Consider the following 25,023-nt stretch of genomic DNA (forward strand, 5'->3'; position numbering starts at 1 on the left):
TCAATTAACAGTGAACACATGTGAACTATGACATGTTTTAGACCAGTGGTTCCCAAACTTCCCGGGCGTTTTACCCCTAGTGTAAGTCTTTGTAGGAGTGGGAGTGAGGGTAGCGGCATGATCCCCAGGATTGTGTTGCTAACGGGGGTAGAAGTGGGGTGCTTACAGGTGGCTGCAAGACATTGCAGAAGGTGCAAGGAGCCCCGTGCAGCCCTCCACAGGGCTCCTGATGCTTAGAACATTGAAAAATAGCAGGCGCAAAGCACTTTCTAGTTGCAAATGCAAAGAGGAAGTGCTTTGCGCCTGTTTTCTTTCCAACATTCTAAGCATCAGGGAGCCCTGTGGAGGGCTGTGCGGGGCTCCCCACACCTCTTGCAACATCCTGCAGCCACCTGTAAGTAAAATCACCCCCTTTCTACACCTGTTAACAACGCAACTGGGAATCACGTTGCTGGCCTTGCCGACTCCCCAGCCCCTTAAAGGGATGGGGGACCTTTTACATGAACTGGTAACACTTTACATGACCCACCAGTTTGAGAACCACTGCAATATAGGCAATGCGTTTGACCTCCAAATGCTATACAGTCTATATATCATACAGGCAGTTCCAGATTTGCCTGCTTCTCAATACCCACCAATATTCTTGATCATCAGTGCTCAAGAATGCTCCCCTCCAACACCTTGGCGCCTTCTCCAACATCACCAACGTGGGCTAGTTCCTAGTCCAGTTGAGGTTACTGGGGAGCCTGCTGCTTCTTGTCGATAGACCAAGCAGCCCATCAAGCCACAGGGGGTCCAAAGATATCCATAGTCTCCACCACCAATGAGAGATGTTCTAGGAAGGAGCTGATAGAAACACGTAGGATTCGGGCCTCATCTGCTGTCCACCTACTGCAATAAGTGGATAAATGTATGATGTCAAAATCTGCTCTACAGTGAACTCTCTCCCATAATGTAACAGCATGCTCAAATCACTGACCCCATTCTATTCCAGTCCTTGACCTCCTGCTACTAAGTTTGCAAACATTTACTTAGATCTGACCCACAGTACTCTGTTACGCCTCAATCTCTCTTTTCCTATCTTGGGGGAACTGCAGGAGCAACATTGGTCCCAAGGCAAAACATCTAAATAGAATTTTTGCCCCTTGCTAATTAGTATCAGAAACAGTCCAATGCAAAGTTCTCTGGGGCAAGCCACACTTAAACGAACAGGACTATGTAATTGATGTGAAAACAAGGACCCGTGCAAAAGTACTTTATTCTATTTGTATTTCTCCAAGCAATCCAGGGCAGCTTTTATGGGAATTATACTATTTTAGCCTCACAACAATCTTGTGAGGTGAGGACAAAATATATCAGCTTTATGACTGTGAGCATCTTTGAGACAGGGACCAAATTTATTATAAAGTGCCATGCACAGAGATGGTTCTACATTAATACTAATACTAATGATGGAGCTGGATTTGAACCCTGGTTTTCCTGTCTGAAGCCCAGTCCTCTGTCCATAATCTAACAGTGGACCTCATCTCACTGGGGCTTGGGGAAGCCAGCTTCTAGCAGACTGAACTACTGGCTCAGATGTGAGTATCCCCCCCCCTTTACACCTCTTTCAGCGTGCCTCTTGTAAGGACTCCCTCACTTTACTTACACATGCAAGACGTTCTCTGTCACGTTCAGTTCTTTGCTGATTCCTCCTTTGCGAGGCTCTGGGTCTGGGGCCAAGGAGCCCAGTGCAATCCGGGCCAGTGATGATGATGGAAAAGGAATGTTGAGCTCACTAGCATTAAGCATGGTCATAAGGAACATACAATTTAAAAAAGTGCAGTTTCCCCTCCTCTGTACAACAGAGATGTTCCACCCTTCGACAGCACCTGCACAGGAGTACCTCTTTTACTAAGCAATTCATTAATTCGGCAGAGGTCTTCCTCCCTCATTTTATACTCAGAACCAGTACACTGATCAGAATTTTCACGCTCATCCCTAATTGTGCCCGCCGGAAAAGAATCCCCTGTGAACACTTCCAGAATCTCAGCGAGCAAGCGATCTCCCGTGGACCACCACTGAAGGCACAGCCACAAGCACGGAAGTGTCAGCTGCGGCTGTGGGCGGTCCATTCCCATCCCCTCCGGGGGGCAGACCAGCAGGGAAGGCGGAGATCAGACCCCCCACCAGGCCAATTCTCAACTTCTTGGGCACAGAACAATTCCCATTTTTGCCCCAGTGGTTCGAAGGGGTTGGGCGACCGGCTGCAACCACAAGGGCGCAGGGCTTCTCTTCCCCGCGCCCCTTCCTCCCACTGCCCTCCCCGCTTTCCAGCAGGCGCAAAGGAAGAGGGCGAAGGGTGGGCCCCACACCCCGCAAACCTCCAAGCGGCCTCCTTCCCTGGGAAGAGACCAGGGTGGGGGCGCCCAGGGCTCCCTGCAAGCGCTCCGCCCCCGCCGCCCCCGCCGCCCCGTCGCTGGATACAAGGCCAGGCCGGCCCCGCACGCGCCACTCGCTCCAGGCGCAGCGCTTCCTTCCATGGCAGAGGCGTCCGCCCGCCAGCCAGCCCGACGCGGGCGAGGAGGCGGAGCTGGAGGGGAGCCGCGCCGCCCTCTCCCTCCGAGCCTGCAGCAGCCGAGGGCGCGGCGCGGCGAGTGGCACCTCCTGCTTCTGCTGGCTCGCCATCGCGGGCTTGCACGAGGCCGGACGGACTGCCTGAGCGTGGCGGAGGGTGCGCAAGTCATTCGTGTGGCACCCGTGTCATTGATTCAGACGGACATGCACGACCGGGGCCTCATGGACACGTGCATGCCAGTCGCTTGAAGACTTGCAAGCTAAGAAAGCCGTTCTTACAACGCTGCGGAAAGCGCTTTCCCCTCCAACGCAGTGTTCTGATTTATTCATTCACGGAATTATGTCTGCATTTAGCAGGGAAACCACATTGCGCCCTTTCCCATCACTGGGCTGGTTCGCATATGCGTAGCCATCACTTGCTGACTGGCTGTTGGAACATGTGTGGATCCTTGGAAAAAATTTCCCTTAAGAGAAATGTGAGAGTTCAGTGCGCAGTCTCAGATCTATGGTGGCCCATTCACACATGCAGCTCAGCAGGAGCACTGCAGTCTCAAGGGCTGGGCACGCACGTGCGAATCAGATCACAGATGAATACCTGTCCCAAAAGCTGAATTCCCACCATGTGAACCTGGCATGTTCTGATTTGGGGCCAGAAATGTGCAGATATAGAATCACTTGGTGTTTTTCAAAAAGCTTGCTTTTGCTTTATAGTGTCTCCTTAAAGCACACAGTTCAACTTGCACTGACATCTTTGAATGGAAGAGGATATACATTATTAAAAATGTAACAGTTTACAAAGAAATGTGTTATCTTTGGTTTTCACCAGGAAGCACCTTCCTTCAAGCACCATCTGTCTGTTCTCCCTGGGACTAAACTGTTGGTGACTCTGTGCCAGTGCTTTTCCATTTTCAAGAAACACTTCCCAGCATGTTTGGAAGTGTGCCAAGTCTTTCCTCATCATCTGATTCTGCTAGCCAAATGGGATGATGACAAGAGGCACCGCATCCTGTGCCTTTAACAGCTCTGTGGTAGGCAGCAATCTAACAGGCATAGCTTTGCTGGCATAAAGAGGTAATGTTTGAGAAAGCTGTGTAGGGATGAATTCATGCCTGCTGTGTAGCTGTTAAAGGTAGCTCATTATTCAGAATCACAAATGTCAAAATACTACCACTGATTATCATGTAAATCCTATATACTTGAGACCAATCTACCTACTTCACTTTATTTCTTCACTTTATTTCTGTAACCTTGATTACTGCAACTGAAGGCATGAACTGATTCCATTGGGCTAGGGGTGATCTCAAAAATCTGTTTGTATTGTTCTACCTATGATGTTCCATTCACATATGTAAACTATTATTTGAAGTCCTCAACTGATAAAGGTGCAAGAGTGACTGAGCTCTCTATGGACCCAATCCTATCCAACTTTCCAGAGCCAATGCTGCCACAATGCAGCCTCAAGGAAAGGGATAAAGCAACCCCCTACCTTGAGGAGGCCTCCATGACCAACTGCCCACCACAGGATGCAGCATATGCCCCATTGGCATGGCTGCATCTGTGTTGGAAAGTTGGATAGGATTGGGCCCTATGACTGCTCGCTTAATGTGTGAATTGACTCTTCTGAAAAGCTTTGTGTGCAAGGTGTTATGCAGGTTTTCACTGTTATTCACAGTTATTACAGTTCTCACATGATGAATCAGCATAAATGAACCAACTCTTGATTCTCTAGTAAATGTGTGAATCAACGCACAGGAAAGTGAAATACAGGCTGAGACTCGTTATTCGTGAGGGTTCCTTTCCAAGAACTCACCTGGATGGCAAAAAACACACTATAGCAAATCAATTTTAAAAACAAAGTCTCTTTCCTGTGATTTGAAAACAGCCTTGCTGACCTTTATAATGCACAAAGAGGCAATCAATGTCTCTCCAGGCACTTAGGTTTCACTAGGAGGCAGCAGGCAGCTCCTTTACCAGGAGCCCCAGCAAGGGGGAAAGAATGGAGAAGGTGATAATTGCTGCCATTTTGCCTTCTTTCATGTGCTCAGGGGGAAGGGGGGAGTGAAGCATGCAGAGAGAATGATTGATGGATTGTCAGCCGGCTGCCCTCTCTGGCAACTGTTTTCCTTTAATTTAAAGGGCCCTTCTCATCAGCTTTGAGAGAAAAAATCTGTGGATACTTAGGTTATACCTGTATGACTGTCTCTCTGCAACAGTAAAAAGCAGTTTTTTAAACTGTGATTTGAAAGGGGTGCATTTTTTCCCTTCTCCAGGGATCAGCACATTCCTTCTCATTTGTATGGGTCATTCGTGCTGAGTCAAATCCATTTATAAAAAATCAGTGTATAACAAGGCTGGACCAGTACATTTGACAGGATACAATGCAGCAAAGCCCCAGTTATGATCTGCTATACCAGGGGGGCCCAAACCCCAGCCTGGGGGCCACTTGTGGACCTCAGGGACTCCCAATCTGGCCCACAGGGAACCCCCAGTCTCCAATGAGCCTCTGGCCCTCTAGAGATTTGCTGGAACCAGCACTGGCCCGACACAACTGTTCTCAGCATGAGGGCAACTGTTTGACCTCTCACAAGAGCTGTGGGACAAGGGCTCCCTCCACTGCTTGCTGTTTCACATCTGTGATGCAACAGCAGCAGTGAAGGAATGGCCAACTTTGCTTTGTGCAAGGCCTTTTATAGGCCTTGTGCTATTGCAAGACCCTCTTTCATTCATGTAAGTTCCATCTCTAATATATTCATTGATGTAAATTTATGTAAATTTATTCAAATTTGAATTGTACATTCTTTTATTTCCCTGCCCCCAACACAGTGTCAGAGAGATGATGTGGCCCACCTGCCAAAAAGTTTGGACATCCCTATGCTATATCACATGCACATTCCCACTGATGCTTCCAATAAACATGCAAGACTTATTTCTTAATAGTTTGAAAAGTTACTTGCTTTTCCTGACTCATACAGTCAGTGACAGTCCATTCTACTCATACAGTACTTTGGTGCAAAAAAATAAAATTAAATGACCTCAGCAATAATTTAATGCAATTACAATCTATTTGCTGGATTTTTTTTGGCCTTATTTTTATTTGTATTGGAAATACTGAGCACTTCAGGACACACTATAGCTTCCTTTAGAAGCTGCCACCCAGTGGTGTATGAAGGTCATTTGGTATTGGGGCCTATAAATTTTTGACACCTCCCTCATACGACAAAATTAAATAATCTGGGCTGCAAGCCCAGGTGGGAGCCCTAGTCTACCTGCCCAGCAAACCTTGGACACAGAGGCCAAAGTTTAACCTGGAGCCCAGGTCTACCTACCTGGAAGAAGCAATTCCCAAAGGCAGTCAGTATGGGAGCCCAGGTCTATCCAGCAGGTAAATCTGGGCTCCAAGTCCAGACAGGAACTTAGGTCTACCCACCCAGCAATCCTCAGCCACAGAGGCACAAGTTCAACCAGGAGCCCAGGTCTACCTGTCTGGTTGACCTGGGTTCTGAAGTTAAGAACCCTCCCGACACAAACTCTGGATCCATCCCTGTCTCAGTGACATACTGCCCCTGCATCTGGAGGTTCAATGTAGCTACCATGATTAATAACACTGATAGACTATAGTCCACAATCAGCGTTTAGAATTTGCTTTAAAAGTCATCTAGGCCAGTGTACAACACCACCCAAGTTTCCCACCAATTGCATCACTAGGGTTGGTGTCACCCAGTCTGATAACACATAGTGTCACCCCCAATAACTTTATTTATTTTAATATAGAGCAATACAGGTTACCCAACTAATCAGTAACCAACAAAAAAAGTGGCCAACTTGATGACACTTACAACTGAACATGGGGTTCTAGTATTAGCTCTCATAAGTGGAAAAGGGAGCTAACTCATAATAACATGTAACTGGTTCCGTAGTGTTTCATAATGACATCTCATTAGCTCTCAGAACACTCAGACTCATTGGTCAGTTTTGAGTTAAGGAAATCCACTTTTTGTGGCATAAGGCAGTTGTGCCTTTCTGGTTATTTGGCTATAGCTTTTGTTAGAACAAAGATATTTCAATGTGGTTTGTTTCATTGCATTCTGTTGTAAGTTACGCATCTAATGGTATATAACACCACAATTTCCACAATTCTGGTCAATAGTGCTGTCACACACACACACCCCACTGAGGGTGTCACCTTACTAACATGTTACTGGTTCCATGCTGTGTCATAATAGCATCTCATTAGCTCTTCAAATACTCAGCCTCATTGATCTGTTCTGAGTTAAGGAAATGTACTTCTTGTTACACAAGACAATTGCATTTTTCTTCTCTGTTTTTTTGCCCATACCTTTTGATAGAATGGGGATATTTCACTCAATTTTTTAATTGCATTCTGCTGTACATTACGCATTGAATGATGTATTATTCCTACAAATCACGATTTTAGCAATTTTGGTCGCTAGTGGTGTCATCCCCCTGCAGTTTGGCCCCAGGGCTCACAGTCTCCTCAGCCCCCCATTTGTACACCAGTGCTTCCACACACCCCACCGCAAGTCACAAGGACTGAAATTCATTTTGTTGTCAGATAAAAGTCAAGACTTAAAAAAACTAGAAACAGTTCACAATACATGTGTATTGGTGGAGATTCGGCACCTACAGTCCTCTCATTTTGATTCTCAAGAAAGGAAGAAAGTAGTGTTATCCACTTTTGTCCCAAAGAAGGGACATTCTATACCCAAGAAAACCAATGTTAATCTTAAGAACATCTCTACTGGTTTAAATCAAAGGCCAGCAATGTAGTTCAACATTCTGTTTCTAACAGTGCCTAGCAAGGTGTTTCTAGGAAGCCAACAAGAAGGGCTTCACAGCTACAACCCTCTCCATAAGAAAAGCCCGAATGAAAGCCCATCTAGTCCAGCCTCCTATATCTCAGTGGCTCACCAGATGCCTCAGGGAGCACACAAGACAACAGAAGACTTGCACCCTTGTGCCCTCCCTTGTATCTGACATTCTGAGGTAGCCTAATTCTAAAATCAGGAGGTTGCACATACACATCATGGCTTGTAACCTGTGATGGATTTTTCTTCCAGAAATTTGTGCAATTCCCTTTTAAAGGCATCCAGGCCAGATGTCATCACCACATTCTGTGGCAAGGAGTTCCACAGACTATTATATGCTAGGTAAAGAAATATTTTTTGTCTGTCCTATGTCTCCCAAAACTCAATTTTAGGGAATGTCCCTTGGTTCTGGTGTTGTGTAAGAAGGAAAAGAACATCACCCTATCTACTTTATTCATCCCTTGCATAATTTTGTATGTCTCAATCATGTCCTCCCTCAAGTGCCTTTTTTCTGGACTGAAGAGCCCCACTCTGTAGCCTTTTCTCATAAGGAAGGTGCCCCAGCCGGGTAATCATTTTAGTCACTCTCTCTTCTGCTGCTGCTGAGTAGTGTGTAGGTGTTACTGCTGAAAAGCAGCCTACATGAAAATTGGGGACCCCCATATCTTGAAATATGATCAAGAATTGGTATTTTCTCTTTTGTCATTTGCAGTTAATGAATTTTTTTGTGAATGAGCTGATTTCTGGCCATCAGCTGCTTAATGATGTCACTTCCTGCTTAATGACATCACTTCCGGCCCTCAGCAGGTGCCCTGAATGCTAACTTTGGCTCTCTGTATAAAACCAGTTTGACACCCCTGTTCTAAAATGTATGTCATGGTTAATAGCCTGTGCCTTAATAAAATAAATCTGAACTGTGGGTCATGACGCACTTGGTGGGTCCAAAGCTGAAACTGACAAGGAAAATACATGAAGCCCTATGGAAAGTGAAACTGAGCGACATCACGTTTACTTGTGAGTAGACAACAATGCCTTATTCCATTGCAAAGGGTATGCCAAGAGGAATCCAACACCTTTAGAGTGGCCCCAATCTGCTGAACACAGCCCCCCAAAAGGAGAAGGAAGTCCCTCCCTCCAAGTTGACAAATGTATTGAGCCCTATAAAAGCAAAACTATGCTACATGTTCATGTTCACTCATGAGTAAGCAAACATGTCTTGGCTTGTGTTGAAGGTCAGGCGAAGGGGAATGCAAAGCTACCAGAATCAGATGACTCAATCTGATGAAAGAGGCGTTCAACAGATGCTCCAGAAGGCAGCCCCCCCCCACTATAAAGGATAACAGAGGCTTGAACTGGTAAGCTGTATTTTTTTTCTTTTTTAGACTTATAAAGCTAGGTGAGTCCTGATAGTGTGTCATTTTAAACAGTAGGTTCTGGTGCTAATAGGTTTAGGAATGACTGCTTTATTGGAAATGATTGTTGTCTTTTCCAGACTCATCTCCCCTGTTTTCCTGCGGAGCCTCCTCTCCTCTCCTCATCACTCTGGGGTTTTAATGCTGTTTAGAGAAGCTTTGAATCTCAGCCTAGCCCAAACAAAAAACTGATTTCATCCCAAATCACACTAAGGGTGCAATCCTAACCAACTTAGGACAACTTGCATAGCTGTGTACTGTGGGACATGTGCTGCATCCTGCAGTTGGGGGCCAGTCATGGAGGCCTCCTCAAGGCAAGGCGATATTTGTTCCCTTACCTTGGAGTTGCATTGCCCTTTCTTCAGTGCTGGAAAGTTGGTTAGGATTGAGGTCTAAACTGGTTTAAATATAAGAACTTAAATTGAACAGGGCACTGGGTAGGGTTGAAAAATTTAGGGCGCAATCCTAACCCCTTATGTCAGTGCTTTCCAGCACTGACATAAGGGCAATGCAGCTCTGAGGTAAGGGAACAAACATTCCCTTACTTTGAGGAGGCCTCAGTGAGTGACACCCAACTGCAGGCTGCAGCACACGTCCCAATGCTGGAAAGCACTGACATAAGGGGTTAGGATTGCGCCCTTACTGATTTTTTTGGGGGGGAGGGGTAGGGTTGAGGTTATTGCAGGCAGGCAACAGAGAGAATTCACTTGGTGGAACAGGGCTTCCTCATCTCCCCTTATTTAATGGATTAATCATTTATAATTATTTATTTTAATTTGCTTGAATATGTCACTTCCAGCTATGACATCACTTCTGGTGGGTCCAGGACAGACTGTCATTCTAAAAAGTGGGTCCTGGTGCTAAAAAGTGTGAGAACCACTGGTTTAGCCTGTTCAGTGTCTAAATCTGAGAGCACAGACTCATATTACACTATCACCAGCCTCTAGGGTTAATAACTCAAGTCAGAGATACTTTGGTGTAGATACTCCAGCTCCATGGCTAGCATTTGTTTTCTTTTTAAAAGAGACACAAAAAGCTAGCAAGTTGAGAAATAGCGTAATAACAGAGATCCATGATGAGATCTCCTGGCTGCACGTTGAGAGTTTAACCCTTTACTCCATGCCATTGTCCACATATCAATGATCCAACCCAAGCTATTACGATCCTCCCAGTGGCAAACACATAGGTACAATATAAAGAACACCATTTCTTTTTCAGTGAGGAGTTCATGGGGAGGAGGAGTAGATTTAGATCTGGAAAATGATCTAAACTCCCCTGTCCCACACTGTTGCTTCTCCAATCAAACTGAAGAACGGTTCAGACATTTGATCAGACTCAGACATCAAATCAGTACACAGTTCAGCACACAAGATATTTTTGTTTGCACACATGTTGACTGCAGAATCTTCGAATGCCTCCAGCCTGACATTTGATCTCTTTCAATTCTATCAACCCAGATACAAGAAGGCACTTGACCATCAGCTGGAAACATCACACAAGCCAATTTTAACCATTATTTAGTAGAATGTCACATTTCTGGTAGAGGACAGATATACAAAATGAACCATCTCTGCAGATTTTGTATTTGTGATATCTGGACGATAGAGAATCTACCACTCTGTTCACCTGAATGCTTCATCTATAGATCTGTGTGTCAAAAGCATCTCTTATGCATTCTAAACAAGAATCATGGATGCATTGAGCAAGATCTGTTTTCCCTTGAAGATTATTTTGTAACTTACAAACTCTCTCTGATCTTGGTATGTTCAAAATCACATAGAAGTTGACTACCAGTGATCTAACAAATATGTTGAATGTCATGTTGCTTCAGTGGTACAAGTATGGTGTTGGGGCATGGTTCAGGTGTCTTGTATTTTGAAAAATCTGGATGTAAACTGTAATAAGACTAACTGAAATTTGGCTCAACTAATGATGCAAGTTGTCCTGGGGACTTAGATTAACCCATTATGTAGGTGAGAGAATAACACTGGGGATAATATTGATATTAAGGTTCTCAAAATGTGTATTTTAAGTTTGTATTCCAGTTTGATTTTCTGTCTGAGAAATCTGGTAAGTTCTAAAGCTGGTTTGGTCTTTGGCTAAAACAATAAATATGAATCTACTGGAAGCGACTGGGCACTGATAATGAACAAGAAAATCATGTCTAAACACAGCTGTCCCCCACCCCAAAGATAGCTCAATCTTTCAGTACTGGGCAAGTGATCTCTATCAACATTACCCTGCACATCAGCAGAACACACTAGACAGAGCAGATCAGTCTCACCCATCACCACCTTTAATGGACGGGGTTACAGATGCTCAACGCCCTTTTAACGACAGTCCAGAAGGATCCATTAACCCCAAGCTGGGCCCCGCCCAGGGGCTCTGTGTCCAAAGGGGCATTCAGAGTTGTCCCCAAGTTCAGCAGCTAATCCAGAAAGCCCATTTCTACAGCCTCAGCCACTTCAGGGTGGAGCAAGCGTGTTGCCAGGCGCTCTATGTCATCCAAACTCAGCAATCGAAGGCTTCGCTCATAATCCTAGAGAAGGGAGGAGAAGAAAATGTAATACACAGCCAGACATTTTGTGGTAAGGAGGCTTAAGGGTACACTGGTGTGAGGGGGAGAGGAAGGGAGAAAATCAGTAGAAAGCAGCTAGCCTAATAGGTTTCAGAATATTCAGTATTAATAAAATAACTTCTGTTTTTAAAAACGGCAAGTGCTTGTCAACTATACCAGTAGCTTCAAAAGACAATGCCAATGCAATCCTTGGAATACAGCAACAGATTTTAAACAGGGAGATTACACTCAACGTCCCTATTCTGCCAATTGGACAGGCCTCGGTAATTCACTATAACTGGCTCACACATGCAAGATGTGGACAACTGTAATATAAAGTGATGACTTGCATGCACCATCTCAGACCACAGACAGAACTTTCACTCCCTTTTGCATGCAAAGGTTTCCAGTGTTAATTATCAACTGATGTGAAGTCAGGTGGGTGTTCCTCTGCCTGCCAAAGAACTAGAGGTTATCTCAAAGGGTTGTTGGTTGACTGAGAAAAAGGCTGCAAAAGTGTTTTGCAAAGTGAAACTGCAGACCCATCTATTAGGGATTTAGAGCACAATCCTGTGCATGCTTACTCTCAGGTAAGTGTGGATAGGACTTCACAAGCAAAACTTGAGGGAACTGCCACCCTTCTCCCCCTGCAGTTCTGTATGAGAAGTTACCTTTTGCAGTTGCTCCAGCACCTTCTCAGCATCAGCCACACTAAAATGCTTGCCCAGGACTTGGGCCAGTGTATGCCAGATGACAGGATTTTGTGGGGGACCAGCTCTACGGCCAGGTTCCTCAGGTGATGCCTTCTCTGGAGGCTTGATCACAAGGTTGAGCTTTGACTCAGGCCCAATAGAATAATCAGAAAGACTGTGTTCATCTGGGAAAGACAAAAAAGTCTGCTGAAAGGCTGGTCACTGTCTAGGGAACAATCTGTACTTTGGTGATGGACAAGACAGCCACTTGGCCAGAATGTTCAATGCTTTCCCCTCAACAGCCATTGTTTGACATGACCTTGAGAGATGCAATTATTTTTTTAATAAGCTAAAGAACTAGGGGTTCCGTTTGCCACCTTCCTAGATTGGGACCACACTGGAAATGTTTGCTGTAGCTATCAGAGAACACCCAAGCAACTCTTAAAGGCAAAGATTCTCAATATCTTTTATGAAACAGTTATTTATGTTGCAGCTCATTCAAAATAGCTTATACTGTCCTAACATATCCAAATGATTTAGCAGAGCTGTCTGTAGGGTACTAGCAAAACACGAGATCACTCTTTTCTACAGTAGGTACTGTCAACCTGCAACTATGAGACTCAAGGTTAACAAATGGGTTTAAAAGGAATGAGAAAGCCCATACAGAGCAATTGGCTGAGATTCTCAGGAATCAAAAGTACAAAATATCCTGCTATTTCTCTGGAGCAAAAACAGTTGGTTCAATTATTCTTACAGCTGGCAACTACAGAGCACACACTGTCCTTCAAAGAAGCCACTGGTGGCTTTAATTAATTAATGCAACCCTGCCTCCTATCCTAGATGAGCTGGCCACTATTCACCCATCCCCAGCTGCCCAGTCATTAATCTCTGGCACTCACCTGCAAGAGCCTTGCCTTTGAAAAGCAGACGCTGCTGGGACACTGGGATATTCAGCTTCTCTGAGACCAGGCGTTTCAGAGAGGAGATGCGCTCATCTGGGGAAACCTGCAAAACAAGAGCATGGTAAGACAGGGATTAAGCAGACAAATGGGCAAGATCCATGGATAATCTTCATATTCCCAAGACTGCAGGCCCTTATTAAACACAGATCTAGAAAAGTTGACACAGGAAACTAGTTCAGTCCTTTGCCTAAGGCTGGATATCTGCCACTTAAAGATTCTTTCACTAAATACCCACTTAAAATAAGAGAGTTCCACCCAAGCTTCTCTAGGAAGCTTGCCTCACTTGTAAATCGCCTCAGCATTTTTTTTTTGGTATTTAAATTATAGTTTCCAACATTTATTCTGACACAACTTCTGTATAATTAATAGTTGCACAAAGACAACAATTCCACAAGGGGTATTTCTATCAGTATTAAGAGGTTTGTCTGCCTGTTTTGCAGCCATTAGATAACACTGACTATTTATATATCACTTTTCAGCTTGAAATAAAATTTGTTTCCCCCCCCCCCCCATCCATGACAAAGGAATACGAAAGTGCTGGTATTAAGCTACTAGAAGAAAATGTGATTTATTTATTTACTTCCTGTATTTCTAGCCTGCCTTTCTCACCCTAGGGGAACTGTGAATTAGAAGTTAAAATCTCAGTTTAATGATGGGCACAGAGTCCCTGAGGTCACCCACTCTGTTCCAGCCACCTCCATAACGTGGCATGATTAACACAGGTCTGTCTCCTTCTAAGAGGATGAGCAGGTTCAAGAAACAATTTGAGTCTGCTGGAAGAACAACAGCTACCATATAGCTACTGTGTATTCTTAGTATACTTGGGGTCAAAGCCTGCTTGGAAGGAAGTCAGATCTTTTGATCGGGAAGCCTTTAACTCCACAGCAGCAGTTCCCAATCTTTAGGAACCCACAGACCACTGAGGCACAAACTGGATCACTGTGGACCACGTGAGGCTGTGGAGAGTCCGGTCTCTGGTGCTCTGCCCCCCAAGCGCTCCCCCGGGGACGATCAGAGGGGGTGGGAATGGACCGCCCACAGCCACAGCTGACGCTTCAGAGCCTGTGGCTGTGGGAGGCCCACTCTCTGTGGGAGAAGACACTGGAAGTGGGGAAAGGGGGCGCTTTTCCTGAGGCCTCGCGGCCCACTGCTCAGGGTCTCGCAGCCCACCTGTGGCCCACAGAGCAGGGGTTGGGAAGCAGCACTCTGAACTGCAGGCACCCAGGGAGCTGGAGCCTGGAAGGAAGGCACAGAGACGGGCTCCTCTTTCTCCCCGGCCCCCGCTGGAGCCCCTCGGGCTGAGCCAAGGTCTGCACTGCCACAGCCCTCCCCTGCCCCTGCAGCCCGACGGGCTTGGCTCTCTGGGCTGGGAAGCCACAGCCAGGCAGCCCCCTCGGCCCCCGGAAGAGAGGCAGCATACCTGGAGGCTGCATTCCCGGCCCTGGAGTGCTTTCACCGTAAGCAGCATCTCGGGATCCCGCAGCCCTGAAAGCCGAGCGGCCCCTTTAACTGAACCATAGACTCCTGGAGGAACGACGGGTGACAGAACGGCCCAGTGCGGGGCTGGGGGGACCTATATAGGTGAAAAAGAGCCCCCGCACTCTCCCATCTCCATGAGAGCCGCGCGTTACTTTATCATAGAAAGAAGGGCTAGAAAGGCGGAACCCGCCTTGAGAGGCGGAACGGAAATCCCAGCGCACTAAAAAGACCGGAAAGCAGGGTCTATTGCGTCATATCCGTGAGCCATTGGACGCTATAGTCATGTGACCGAAATCACTTACCACGGAGAGGACAGTGGAGTGTGCTAGAGCGGCAGTGGGTTGAGAGGTAGGAAACGGTTACGTTCCGTCCGCAGAGCGGATAGAAGGGCGGCTGTTTTGCAGGCTACCGACCATTTCCGGTTCTGGTTTTCAGATCTTGGAATCAACCGTGTGCGGGTCAAGAGTGGGGGGAAGCAGGGCTGGAAGCCTGTCCCCGAGGAAGAGACCGTTCATTTGGGGGCGGGGGTGCTGTGCCTTGGAGCAGCGCTGGCCTCAGGTCCCTGGGCCGCCCCGACTCCCTGGTGCTGGCCTCCCAATGGCAGGGAGCGGCCAGCCTGGCCGACCCCTGCTGCCAGCTGCTTCGAAGGCCCCAGAGCTGACAGCTGGGCATGGCCTGAGGCGTCCTGTGCTGTGACTAGCAGCATGTGCCAGTTTCCACACCTTGTGCAACACTTGTGCAAAATAACACTTATTTTTCTTTTTCACAAGGAGCTCAGGGCGGTGTGCACAGCTACTCCCCCCCCATTGTCCTCACAACAACCCTGTGAGGTAGGTGAGGCTGAGAGAGAGACTGGCCCAAGGTCTAGATCACTATTCCAGCTGCAGGCGGGACTCACCAAAGCCCACCTTGAAATGCCTGATCACAAGGAGAAAAGCACCCAAATCCCATTTCCTACCTGTTCAATAATGATAATTTCCTTCCACTCGGTTCCATTCTTCACCCCCTTGAGTGGCTGAGTGTGGTGCAGCATCTACACCAAAGCATTCTTGGGCCGCTGGAGAAGCAGGAAACCCAGAAGTGGGTCTTTCAGGCTATTTTCCCCACTGATTTTTTTTTCAGTCCACTGAGAGCTCCAGAATGGATCAGGAGGCACAACCTGTATTGGTCACATAATTTGGGCTAATTTTGTCTTTTATGGGTTTCTCCCAGGAAGGTGGTCGTTCTGCCACAGATGCAAAATGAGGGAAATACATCTTTCAGACCCAGTCCCAAGAAAATGAGTGATACTTGAATCCCACTAAAATTAATGGAATGTGCAAGTCACAATTAATGTAAGTCTCATTGATTTCAATGGGATTTAAAAGCAATGGGATTTAATTATTTTTTTTCTTGACTGGGATCATTATGTTCAGATTAAATCAAAAGCAAACTAAAAATTTTAGTGCTTTCTGCTTTGTGATGTCAGGCAACCCAATCCTAACCAGTACTGGAGCAGCCAGATGGCACGGTAACCAGTGCTAGTTGGGAACCAGCTGAAGGTCTCCTTCAGGCAAGATTCAGCAACAACCCATATGTTGCTTACCCCAAGTAACAACCCAGCCAGCCCTATGGGGCTACTCAGACCTCCACTAGCTATATAGCTGGTGGAAGTCCAAGCAGCCTGATGTAATACCAGGAGGCCCAAGAGCAGGATCAGGACACAGTGGAGGAGGTCTCCACTGATCCTGTTCCCTTCCATCCCCCCGTTCCGCTATCCCCTGCACAGAAACAGATCCTACCTCTGCCAGCAGCCCTGGGTTGGGATGTAGCGTCAGCAGGGTGGCTCAAGCCTCCCCTCATCGCAAACATGCCTTATGGCACATTTGTGACACACTAGGCCAGTGCAGCAGCCACTGTGTGGGCACAGCATTCCTTAGGATTGCATTTTCAGTTATTTGAAGGATTCTTCATATGTCTCCCCTTTTTAAATTGCAGTGCGTTTATGCCTGTTGATGTTATAGTTTTTTCTCTTGTAAACCACTTTGAGGGGAAAGCTTTGAATAAATTAAATTAAAAAATTTAAAAAATAAAAGTGGTAATAAAAATGTAGTCACTTTACATTTCTTCATATGCAGCATTCATTGGAAGAACTTTATTTGTAGGTTTTAGTGCACTTTACTCATAATGCCTACTATTGTTTGAGATGATGTACAAATTTTACTTCCTTAACATTAAAACAAAGTTGTCCAAAATTTCTAGCAGTCAATACAGTTTCTCATACTAATTAAACATGTTAGTTTGTTGCACAGAAGAAGCCTGGTATTTTATTTCTGGATATAATATTTACATGCTAGCAAAATGCTATATTATGAGAAACGTCTGTCTGTCTTGTATAGTGTGGAATCCCTCGAGGACACGTTTGTATATCTGTGTGGAGATTCACTTGTATATCTCAAGTATATTTACTTGAAGTGTTTATATCCTGCCTACCAACCAAAGTTCTCAAGGTAGCTTACCATTTCTTTACATTTACATGCTGGATTTTAGAAATTCTCACTGAACAAGACTTTCCCTTTCAAGCTACTAAGGATGTCTCATGTGGCTCCTGGTATCAGGTGGTAGTGACACAAGAGGCACTTGTGGGGGGGGAGGGAAGAGGCAAAGATGTTTACAAGCCATTCAGATGCCCCAGCTGCCATTCTGCTGCTGAATCTCCAGACCATAGCTGTTCTTACAAGAAATAACCCTGGTCAGTGAAGCCCTGGCCATCCAACGTCATGGAAAGCACTGCAATAATGTCCTGAAGTGCACTTCAGTTGTCGCTACAGGAATGAATTTTATCATTGTTTATAAATATATGCACAGGATTGGTCCCTGCCCTGATGATAGGTCTGCACCCTGAGGAGCTCACAAATTAGAAATAGACACAGCAGAGAAAGGGGAGGGGAAAGGAGTGGTGGCAGTGTAATCATGGGAAGAATATGCAGTTATTTCATATACACCTACTTAGTTGAAGAGAACTAGGGCGTTGTGCCAAATATGTGTTTTGAGGAGGGATTTGAATAGAGCAGACAAGCAGCCATTGGGCGGGTGATCTGGGAGGGAATTCCTAATAACGGGCATGAAGGAAAAAAATGAAGTCATTTGAGGGAGTAGAAGAGCTTTGGATGGCAGGCGGTCCAATCCGGCTACGGGGGGGGGGGGGGTTGGACTACATGAATAGGTCCCTTCCAACTCTATGATTCTACGATGCAAGCAACTCTCCAAGTCCTGCCCCAGCCAGGCCGCCCTGGGCCCTCTGGAGGCCTTCTAAGGTTTAAACCCCACTTTTGGTTTTTGGACATAAACTGGAAGTGGGTTTTTAAGACCTCCCCCCAGAGTCTACAACCTTCTCAGCCCTCCAAAGCCCTCTGCATGGGGCTGAGGAAGGCGGCACCCCTTGCAAGCATGGCACCCCAGTGCATTTGCCCCTCTTGACCCTCCTAGTTACGCCTAGTGTCAAGCTGCAGCCTGCCCTATGGGGCTTCTCGGATCCACACCAGGTATTTAGCTGGTGCAAATCTGGGAAGACTGATGTAACACTGGGAGGGATGGGGTTAGGATATGGCAGAGGAGGCCTCTGTAGATCCTACCCTCCTCTCGGACCTGATCCGTCCCCCATTTTGCCCAGAAACACTCTTCCCCATCTTCCCACACCCTTGCACCACCTGGCCTACCTACTGCATTCAGCGCTGCTTCTGGATGCAGCATTGGCACTGCCAGCTCACAAGTAGTTGCAGAGGTGCTTTACAGCAGTGGTGTCACTAGGATTTGCATTACCCAGCGTGGGAGGCCTGCGTGTCACCCCATGCAGTGGGCGGGGCAATGCCCCAGGTGGTGGGTGTGGTGATGTACCCTTGCCCCGCCCCCACTGGTTTTTTGGCTGTACCTTTTGTTAGAACACAGGTATTTCAATGTGGTTTGTTTCACTGCATTCTGCATGAAATTACACATTGATTGATATATATGATGGTATTATTCCTCCAAATTCTGATTTTAGTGATTTTGAAAACTTGTAGAGTCTCACACACACACACCCCATGTCAACTTACTAACATCTTATTGCAGAAAAGTGTGGGTAGAATTGCAGCCTGTGAGCTCAAGTCTATGCGTGTCTACTCAGAAGTCCCATACTTGTCAATGGAGCTTACTCTGAAGTCTGCCTGCAATAACAACCCCCCAAAAGAATCAATGAGATTTTCAGCCCACCCCAGTGCCCAGTTTAAAGTTCTTCTATTTCAGGCATATCAAGATAAAGACTCACCTGGCTTTGCAAGTGCAAAATAGAAAACTTTCCCCTTACCAGTTCAAGCCTCTTTTTTTGTCCTTCTTAGTGGGGGGGGAGGGGAGACTGCCTTCTGGAGCATTTGTTGCACTCCAGCTCCATCAGATCGGGACCATTCTGGTGTCCTCACATTCCCCTTTACCTAGCCTGACCACCAGCCAATGCATGTCTGCCTACCTGCGAGTAAACACGACCATGAGGCTGCTTTACTTTCCATAGGGCTCAATACACTTGCAGCTGGGAGGGAAGAAGGGACCTCCTTCTCGGGTGTTTTGGGGGGCTGCATTCATTGGATCAGGACCGTTCTGACCTTGTTGGAGTCCTCTCAGCCTGCCCTTTCCGATGGACTAATGCAAGTAAACGCGCGATACGGATCACTTTCACTTTCCATAGGGCTCCAGGCATTTTTTCTTTCCAGTTTTTTAGCCATAACTCTTGATGGAAAGGAGCTATTTTGCACTAGTTTTTTGCATTCCGCTGGACATTCTGCATCCAACGGTGTATGACATGATGGGATAGCTCCTAAAGCCGTGATTTTAGTGCGTCATCCCCCCAGGGTGCGTCACCCCCCCGACGCATCACCCGGTGCGGCCCGCACCCCCCTAGCGACGCCACTGCTTTACAGCACATTTGGAACACTCTTAACCAGCACAGGGACAGCTGCACCACTCTGGCAGCCATTTGAATTGTGCTTTGAGGGAGGGTGATAGAGCAGGAGGAACAAGGAACAAGGACAGGAGTGTAATGCAATTTGAGAGCAGAGAGGTAAAGGGGGCAAATCCACAGAGGGCTTGTAAGAGAGTCAGCTGTACAAATACGAAGGAGCCCCAGCAGTGTAAAAAGATAAAAAGTGAGGTTTAGAGTGACTCTACATCTGAACTGGAAAAAGATAGGATAGTACTTCAAACAGATCTAGAGGGTGACAAAGTGTGCAGCTTGCATTGCAGGTACAGCAGTGGTCTGGAACACTTAGCAATTTTGACCAAGACCACTTGCTTCAGAAAATCAAGATGGCTTCAATATTAAATACATGTATAGGTATATTCAGATTCATGCCACACAAAGATATAGCCAAACCTCAGGCAGCTCATTGGCAGGAAGTATCTGTCTTCTTGCTGCTTCTCCCACTTCTTGGATTCGAAAAGAGGGGAACACAAGGGAAGAGGCAGTATGGAGGCGAGCGGTGAGCTAGAGAGTCTCAAAGGAGACACACTAGCCTAACACTCTCCTCTCCTCCCTACTGTCTCTTCCCCTCCATTCTCTCTTCCTTTAGGAAGCCAAGAAGTGGGAAGAGGTAGGGCAGAGAAGGAGACTGCTGTATTCGCAGACAAAAGTGATGGTAGTATATGCTGCATCGCCTCATGCACTGGAAGGTCTTGGGTCAGCCCGAGTTTGAGAAAGGGCTGTGTTAAAAACTAGAAGGGTATGTGTTATTGCATTGGTTTTTACATTCATCTCCATCAGCCTTACCTGGGACTCTCCTTTTCTAGAGCTGCCTCCATCAGTGACCATTCCACCTTATCATTGCAATAAATTGAGTGAACCCTCAATTTAATTGGCTAATGGTGGGAAGGAGTGTTAGTTAATGCTGAAAGTCTGTTAGATTATTATTAAGAATACTTATATGACACTTTTCAGCTAGAGTAGTTCACAAAGTGGTTTACATAATAAAAATCAATCAATGGTTCCCTCCCCCCCCCCCCAATGGCTCACAATCTTTAAAAAAAAAAATACAGGACACCAACAACAGCTACAAAGACCCTATGCTGGGGCAAAGAGGGATAGTTACTCTCTCTTACCTAAATCTGGTATGCTCCCTGGGGCATTTCGTGGGCCACTGTGAGATACAGGAAGCTGGACTAGATGGGCCTATGGCCTGATCCAGCGGGGCTGTTCTTATATAAGAGAACACCACTTTAAAAGCTGCCTCTTTACTCTTTACAGTTAGCAAGGGTTAAAAATAAAGCCATAAGCTTTAAACTGTTGCAATGACTGCCAAAGAGAAACCTGTGACCCTCCCTCTTCATGCCAAATTTGCTTTGAAGGCAATGGACATGCTCATGAACAAAATGTACATGACTAGTTTTTAATGGAGCAGAAAATGTTCGTTTTTTCCAAAGTCTTTTAAGCCAGTCTGTTCACTGTATGTTACATTACATAACTCCCCATCATTTTTTCATTGTATCATGTGTATTAGATCACCAGAGGACAAGGCCTGTGCTTTTTAAACAAATGTTTGTACAGTACCTAGAAAATATAGGCACATTAACTATTTAGGCAATTTAAATAATAAAATCATCATCTCAGAAGGTGCTTGTGGAATTTAGATATGGACAGACTGTAAGTATTCAGACAGAAAACTAATTTGGATCTGGCAAGTTCTGCAGCTTTCAGTTCTTGAAATAAATGTTGGTATTGTTGATGTTGTGGAACCATCTTTCAGTGTCATGGCTAAAACATATACCTCTCTAGTTACCTAGATGGAGAGTGTCTTTACTTTTGTAAATTGAGGTAATTACTCAGTGTGATCTTATCTCATGGAAATTTTCCCATCTAGAGTGCCACTGCCAAGGTGTGCATACATGCATAGGTGTGCTGGGCAGATTACATTTCACCTGCCTTGTCAAGTTAGATTAACCTTGCCCCCAAATTAATTCACTGGCTTCCTACAGTCACTTTGCATCCATGCCTGACTGAGATGGAAGGAATAATACAGTGGTTGTTGTAGATAATTTGTTTGTTGGCATGGTGAGAGCTGAGGACTCTGTTTTTTTGAAATCTGTATTTTTGCTAAATACTTCAAATGCAACAAAAAGTTGAACTGAGAGAAGGTGTTATTACATTTTTTTCACTTGAACACCAGACAAATTATAGTCATCAAACCATAATGGATGTTATGATTGGACATCATAATGTCCAATTCGTAGTGGTTTTGCGTGAAAAATACTCCCCTGGACTGCATTCTTGGGATTGGATTCACTGGATTCATTGAAGCCTCTTTTCTGATGGGTCTTCAGAGGCATTGCACATCCGCCTCTGGCCGCCAGAAGTTTTCTACCTAAGGGAACCTTATAAATGTGGGTTATTTTTCTTTACAGGGCAATCCTTAGTTGCTGTTATGACAGTTTATTGCCCAGGGAACTCAAGATGCTCTGGTATATACATGTGGAAAATAGGAATCCTGAGAAGCAGGAAGGAATTTTGTCTGGAAAGTCAAAAATAAAGATGAGAATAGATTAGAACTTTGCTCTTCACAACCACCAGCCAAGTTCCTCTTACCTCCAGCTAGCCTTTCCATACAGACCTTTCCATTATGAGGCAGCTAGTGCCTGATGAGAAATGCTAACACAGGAGCAACTGCACATAACTAATTAGCTATAAGAATTTACATAAACTCAGCATGCTCAGTACAGGAATATTCACTAGCTTGCAACTTAACAACCCCAATTTGAAGACACACAGAGTTAAAGTGTAAAAAGGTAACAACAGTGACTACAATGAGTACAGTATTGTGAAACAAATACAGTATTGTGAAACAAACCATGTTATGACACTTTCCTGAAGAACTGAGGGGCATTCTTACAACTTTGCAACTGAATGTTGCATAATCCAACCCCTGCTAATTGGGTAAGAAGCAGTTTTTCAAGTGGGTGCTCCTTTTTTTAGCAGGGGGAGAGTAACTGACCCACCTCACCCCAGCAGTGTCTGTTCTAGTGGCTGTCTTTTGCCACTGTTGGTATTCTAGTGGTATTCTTTTGCATCTTTTTAGATTGTGAGCCCTTTTGGGACAGGGAGCCATTTAGTTATTTGATTTTTCTCTGTAAACCGCTTTGTGAACTTTTAGTTGAAAAGTGGTATATAAATACTGTTAATAATAATAATAATCAGTTCATTTGCACCTTCTGGTTTTATCTCTGCATTCCTTTGCTTACTGAAAAATCACTGCTCTCAATGATAATTCTCTCTCAATGCAGAGATCTAAGAGCCCAATCCTATCCAACTTTCCAGCGTTGATGCATCTATGCCTACAGGGTGCACACTGCATCCTAGGGTGGGGAGGCAGTCACAGAGGCCTCCTCAAAGGAAGGGGATATTTGCTCCTTTACTGCAGGGCTGCATTAACATGAAAGTTAAAATAGGATTGGGCCCTAAGTCTTCCAAGGTGACACCAGCTGTGCTCCCTAGCAATATTATTATTATTAATATTCCAAACTACATGAAACACAGTTGTTAACTGGTGCTGAGCAATTGATACAAGGTCCCAGCCTGAGACTTAAGTATCAACAAGGTACCGGTGCAATATGTACGATGTTCTTAAAAGTGCCATTTTTGGCAGAGCTAATGGTGTTATTTCAGTAAGCTGCAGTTGTTTAAAGTAATCCACAAAACTTTTCGGGATTGTTCCAAGTGCCACAATGACAACGGGGACCACTCTGGTATCTTTGGTCCATAGTTGTGTGATTTCAATGGCCAGGTCTCAGTATTTTTATTTTTTTCTAGTTTTTTCATCAACTCTGGCATCTCCAGGAATTCTAGTATCAACAAGGAAGAAGTTTCAATTTTCTATTATTGTCGTATCAGGTGTATTATATTCAAGGTGATGGTCCATTTGTATTTTAAAGTCCCACAGGATCTTGACTTGTTCATTCTCCAACACTTTCTCAACCTGATGTTCCCAAACATTTTTCGATGCTGACAAATTATACTTTTTACATAATGACCGGTGGATTAATTTTGCAACTCTATCGTGTCTGACTTTGTAATCCATCTGTGAGATCTTACTACATTCACATATCAGATGAGACACAGTCTCACCTTTTTCTTGGCAAAGTCTGCACTTGGGGATTTCACCTACTTTTTGATTTTGAACCTTTATAACACTTGTTTGCAGTGCCTGTTCTTTTGCAGCCTAATCATGATTATCATTAATCCACTTTTCAAAGTTCACAAAGCAGTTTACAGACAAAATAACTAAATAGCTCCCAGTCCCAAAAGGGCTCACAATCTAAAAAGATGCAGAAGAAACACCAGTAAAGAAAAGCTACTAGAAAAGCCACCAAGTTGGGGTGAAGAGGGACAGTTAGGGCCCAATCACATCCAACTTTCCAACTCTGGTGCAGCTGCAATGCAGCCCTGAGGTAAGGGAACAAATGTTCCCACACCTTGAGGAGGCCTCTGTGACTGTCTCTCCACCACAGGATGCAGCGTACACCCATTGGCACAGTTGCATCGGCACTGGAAAATTGTATAGGATTGGGCCCTTATTCTCCCCCTGAATTCTCCCCTAGATATCACAACTGCAGGTATCAAGCAGCTACTGGTTTCCCCTGCTAATTGGGCAAGAGGCACTTTTCAAGCTGTGATCCCCTTATATTTAGCAGGGGAGAGTAACTGTCCCTTTTCACCCCAGCAAAGTGTCTTTTCTAGTGGCTGTTTTGCATCTTTTGCATGAGCCCCTTTAGGAGCCATTTAATTTTGTCTGTAAACCACTTTGTGAACTTTTTGGTTAAAAAGCGGTATATAAACACTGTTTAATAATATCAAGAAGCCTAGCACAAGCAGTGTATCCAGTTCACAGCACAATAGGAACACACACACAAAGAAACAAGGGTCTTGTACTGACAATTACCATTATTATTTTTAACATTCCGAGTGCACCAGCATTTCTTCAAGACAAGACAAAATCTTCTCCCTTCTTGAATTTTCAACTTGGAATTGGATATCCCATACTTCCTTCATGGCAAGCAACAGTGACTGGAGAATGCTGCTGCATTTGAGAAGGATGCAGCTATTACTGCTAAGACCACAAATAGTTATTCCTGGTTTTGGTACCATGGACACTGTCCCTTTCATTTCACTTCCTCTAGTGTGCTTAGAACTCCTTCTGGAAACTGGTTTTAATAATTAACCCTAAAACTACCATTTTGTACTGTGATCCCCACAGTAATAGGAACACTGCCTCCAAGGAAGGTTTCAGTGGTAAAATTCTAACATAAGAATATTTCAGTTCTGCTACCCAATAGGCTGTGGAGTAAGGATGCTGGTAAAATTAATTCATATACATGCTTCAAGAGCATTGGATCTCAGCTGATATGGGATACCCCAAGTAAGAGGGTAAAACATGACACCTAAGAAGTTATTTTGAGAATGGAAAATGATCTCTCTCCCCCCAACCACCCAAACATCCTGCGTAATGGAACCAAAGGCCTCACAATGGAAAATGCACAGTAATC

At 45.2% G+C, this 25,023-nt stretch overlaps 1 protein-coding gene and 1 long non-coding RNA gene across 2 annotated transcripts; both read right to left on the reverse strand.

Moving 5' to 3' along the window:
• Positions 1-360: 360 nt before the first annotated feature.
• On the reverse strand, positions 361-2,557 carry LOC136641727 (uncharacterized). Its single transcript, XR_010793913.1, has 3 exons — positions 2,467-2,557; positions 1,649-1,777; positions 361-891 (listed from the first exon to the last, which is right to left on the reverse strand). It is a non-coding gene; the product is annotated as an uncharacterized lncRNA (long non-coding RNA).
• Positions 2,558-11,068: 8,511 nt separating this feature from the next.
• UBL4A (ubiquitin like 4A) lies at positions 11,069-14,693 on the reverse strand. Its single transcript, XM_066616971.1, has 4 exons — positions 14,426-14,693; positions 12,943-13,048; positions 12,023-12,228; positions 11,069-11,333 (listed from the first exon to the last, which is right to left on the reverse strand). Exons 1-4 carry the CDS (start codon positions 14,471-14,473, stop codon positions 11,223-11,225), a joined length of 471 nt encoding a protein of 156 aa, XP_066473068.1. The 5' UTR covers positions 14,474-14,693; the 3' UTR covers positions 11,069-11,222.
• Positions 14,694-25,023: the final 10,330 nt, after the last annotated feature.

This window comes from Tiliqua scincoides, chromosome 2, assembly GCF_035046505.1.
Source record: "Tiliqua scincoides isolate rTilSci1 chromosome 2, rTilSci1.hap2, whole genome shotgun sequence".
NCBI lineage: Eukaryota > Metazoa > Chordata > Lepidosauria > Squamata > Scincidae > Tiliqua > Tiliqua scincoides.

What these genes read in the sequence shown, in the direction of transcription:
- UBL4A (XM_066616971.1), bottom strand. Translation starts at nt 14,473, where the DNA reads ATGCTGCTTACGGTGAAAGCACTCCAGGGCCGGGAATGCAGCCTCCAG. An exon ending in GCCGGGAATGCAGCCTCCAG is followed by an intron (nt 13,049 to 14,425) that starts GTATGCTGCCTC and finishes CTTGTTTTGCAG; the next exon opens with GTTTCCCCAGATGAGCGCAT. An exon ending in CAAAGGCAAGGCTCTTGCAG is followed by an intron (nt 12,229 to 12,942) that starts GTGAGTGCCAGA and finishes TGTCTTTCCCAG; the next exon opens with ATGAACACAGTCTTTCTGAT.